The 3,734-nt window shown below is 39.0% G+C and overlaps 1 protein-coding gene across 1 annotated transcript; it reads left to right on the forward strand.

The window, feature by feature from the left end:
• Positions 1 to 673: 673 nt before the first annotated feature.
• LOC120082725 (sphingolipid delta(4)-desaturase DES1-like) lies at positions 674 to 3,440 on the forward strand. The gene is made up of 2 exons (XM_039038002.1): positions 674 to 1,212; positions 2,243 to 3,440. Exons 1-2 carry the CDS (start codon positions 1,057 to 1,059, stop codon positions 3,059 to 3,061), a joined length of 975 nt encoding a protein of 324 aa, XP_038893930.1. The 5' UTR covers positions 674 to 1,056; the 3' UTR covers positions 3,062 to 3,440.
• The last annotated feature ends 294 nt before the right edge of the window (positions 3,441 to 3,734 follow it).

Here is a 3,734-nt window from a genome sequence, read left to right on the forward strand (position 1 = left end):
TCGCCAGAGATGGTGGCCAGAGTTGATCGGCAACGGTCCTCAGAGGTGGTACCAAAGTTGGCCGATGGCGTTCGTCAAAATTGGTCTGTGACGGTTGCCAGAGGGTGGTAGCCAGAGTTGGTCGATGGCGGTCGTCGGAAGGAGGCATCGGAGTTGGCTGCGATGGTCACCGAAGGTGGTGTCCGGAGGTTGGTCAACATGCTTCCTAGATTAATTTTTTTTTTAAAAAAAAAAAAAAAAAAAATGTAACCCATGGGTTTCAATAGTAAATTCAAACCCATGGAAAAGGACGTTGGAAATCAAGACTTCCTAAATTCATGCTCCAACATTCAACAAACCTATCCAATAATCCCAACCTTTGAAACAAATACCTCTTACGATCTATTGTTTCATTTGTTTGATTTTTATTGAATCAATTAAGATAAAATATGATAACGAATGTTAATAACTCAATCTTCAATGATTATACTATATATATATTACATACCCATGAAGCAGACGAGGAATATGAAAAAATAGATCACGTGCTTCCTAACTGATTTGCTAAAATTCTTAATAAATTTTGGTTTGGCTAAATATCTAAACAAAACCTAAAAACATACTATATACTCCAATTTCTCGATTAAAAATCACTTTAGGCTTTAGGGTTTAAATTAAAAAAACTCCCTCAAATTTAGAGTAGAAATGGATATTTTTCCAAAATTTTAAAAGAATAACCAGAAGGGTTCCATAAGAATAGAATATCCCAATCCCCAAGAGCAGCAAGTTGGCAATGGCAACGATACGAAGATGGCAACATTCTAGATAAAACTGCGTCCACTCGAACACAACGTCCTTCTCTAAATTTAGTAGTCACTTCCGTTTCCATTTTCCTCTCCATATTTGATCTTCTTCAAACCTCCGCCCATTCCTAAATAGGCAACCAGCTTCCTGTATAAGTATCCCGTTCTTTCTCCTCCTTAATCCACAACCAATTTGATCGTTAGCAGCCCCCAGGAGAGGCAGAATCCGCCGGAAGCATCTTCTGGGAGCCAGGGCCACCGGCAAGCAATCACAATGCAAGGAGGTGAAGAGAGAGATGAGGGTGTAATGGCCACTGACTTCTTTTGGTCATACACCGATGAACCTCACGCTTCCAGGAGACGCCAGATTCTCTCTCAGTACCCTCAGATCCGGGAGCTCTTTGGTCCTGACCCTTGGGCTTTCTTCAAGGTTTTGATTTCTTCTCTCTGATTTTTATTGTTTTGTCGATTCTGAGAATGTGGAGAGTTGTGGTTATTTTCTTGTCAGGATGTTTTGATTTTGTGTTTAGATCTGTATTGCTGGTTACAACACATGTCACTGCCTAAATTTGATCTGTGTTTATTTGTTTTTCTGTTTGATTTTGAACCTTACCTCTGCCACATTGCTGCATTTTACTTTTACTTTTCTCAATATGATTACTCTCGCTAGTTGTATTGATCGAAATCTACATTTGAGATTCTGAGCGCTTGTTGTTCATGGATCTGTCCACTTCGTCGCGTCTAAAATTTTGTCATTCTTATTGCTTTGGTTTAGTTTTTTTGCTAGATTCCTGCATTCGATCTTTTTCCGTTTTTGCCATATATCGATTATTTGTTTGTTTTCTCCTTCCTTGTCTTGTATCACGAACACTTGTCTGAACTTTCCTGCCTTTTCAACTATCAGGCAAACTTTGATTCAGGATTGTTTTGGTCTAGAATTTATGTAAAGTGACCCTTCTTTTCTTATTTAGAGTTTAAAAGAATGCCCTGGAGGAAATTAACCCTCGACCCTTCGTTTCTTGTTTCCCTGGCTCTAGTATCTGATTTTAGCAGATCTTTAATCGTTACGTTAGGGTAGTCCATTGCTGCAGTTCAGGGATTGCCTAGTTTCAAATGAAACCATTCATGAAATCAGAAGGAATAATTGTTGAAGTTAAATATTTAGACTAATATTTCCTGCTGTTGTGAAGGGGAGACTGATTTCTTTTATTGTTCGCTGTATTTGTTAAGTAGAGCAAATTGATTGTAATTGTTTAGCTAACTGCAATGGCACTTTGATTCATCTGATGAAGAAAGTAAAGTCATGACTCATGAAGAATGAGAACTTGGAGTGGGCAACCATTTATACATTCACAAGTGTGACCTTGTTGTCTTAAAGTTGAAATTAACTACCAATCATTAACTTATTCTTATAATGTAAGGTTGTCCAATTTGTTCTTCTCATTCTCGCAATCTTGCAGATTTCTGTGGTTGTTCTGCTTCAGTTATGGACTGCTACGACCCTTCACAGTGCAGACTGGTTAAAGATATTGGCAATAGCCTACTTCTTTGGCTCCTTTCTCAACCATAACCTGTTTTTAGCCATTCACGAGCTCAGTCACAACCTTGCCTTCTCAACACCTGATTACAACAGGTGGCTCGGGATTTTCGCTAATCTCCCCATTGGAGTCCCCATGTCCATCACATTTCAAAAGTATCACCTTGAGCACCATCGCTTCCAAGGAGTGGATGGCATGGATATGGACGTTCCAAGCCTGACTGAAGCTCATCTGGTGACTAACGTTGTCTCAAAAGCTATATGGGTTGTCTTCCAACTCTTCTTCTATGCCCTCCGGCCATTATTTCTCAAACCAAAGCCCCCAGGCCAATGGGAGTTCATCAACTTCATTATTCAGATAGCTCTTGATGTTGCCATGGTTTACTTATGGAGTTGGAAGTCTTTTGCTTACCTGATCCTCTCCACGTTCGTCGGTGGTGGGATGCATCCAATGGCTGGTCACTTCATTTCTGAACATTATGTCTTCAATCCCAAACAAGAGACCTACTCTTACTACGGTCCACTTAATCTTCTTACATGGAGTGTAGGTTATCATAATGAACACCATGACTTCCCCAGAATTCCAGGAAGCAAGCTTTACAAAGTGAAGGAGATTGCACCAGAATACTACAATGAATTAGATTCATACAAATCATGGAGCCAGGTGATATACATGTACATTATGGACAGAACAGTGGGGCCATTCAGTAGGATGAAGAGAATGCCAAGGAAATCTGAGTAGTTGATCCTTCTCTCATCCCTTCAGATTTTTTTGTTCGATTCTTTCACCATCTTTTCTGATGGATCATTCTCTTTGAGCTGGTTGTGCCATTGTTTTGTTTACATTTGTTGAGAGTTTATTGTTCTATTTAGATTGTATAGTAGCCAGGCATGTTCACTGTACTGTAATCGATTTTCAGGGCTTTTCGAGGGATTGTTTGTAGAAGGAGCTGAGAAGTAGCGGACCTAGATTCCCATAGGTTTGATATTTTGGTTAACTTATAATTCTAGTACTACATATTTTCATCTTATGTGTCTTGTATGTTTATCTCTAGTTCATTTCTTTAATAGATGAAACGCGATAAAGTTTGAGCTAAAGTTTGAAATTTTGAATTAAGACCAACCATAGCGTATCTATTTTCATAAATGAAATTAAATGCTTCATAAATGATCAGAATGTTTTGTTTCATGTGGGTGGGTTTCTTGGGGGTCTGACAGTGGGCCATTTTGTTTTGAGTTATTCGCGTAGGCCTAGGCCATTCATATAAATATGACCATTCTTGGAAAGCTATCTTTGTGAAAGTATATATGAAATCATGTCCCCACTTCCTATAGGCCAGAAAAGATCGCACCATTTTGCAATAAAGAAACTTTGCTGGGTCATTGAATTGCAAGAAGTTAAAGCGGCAGTTTGA

The sequence above is a fragment of the Benincasa hispida genome, chromosome 8, assembly GCF_009727055.1.
Source record: "Benincasa hispida cultivar B227 chromosome 8, ASM972705v1, whole genome shotgun sequence".
NCBI classification, from domain to species: Eukaryota; Viridiplantae; Streptophyta; class Magnoliopsida; order Cucurbitales; family Cucurbitaceae; genus Benincasa; species Benincasa hispida.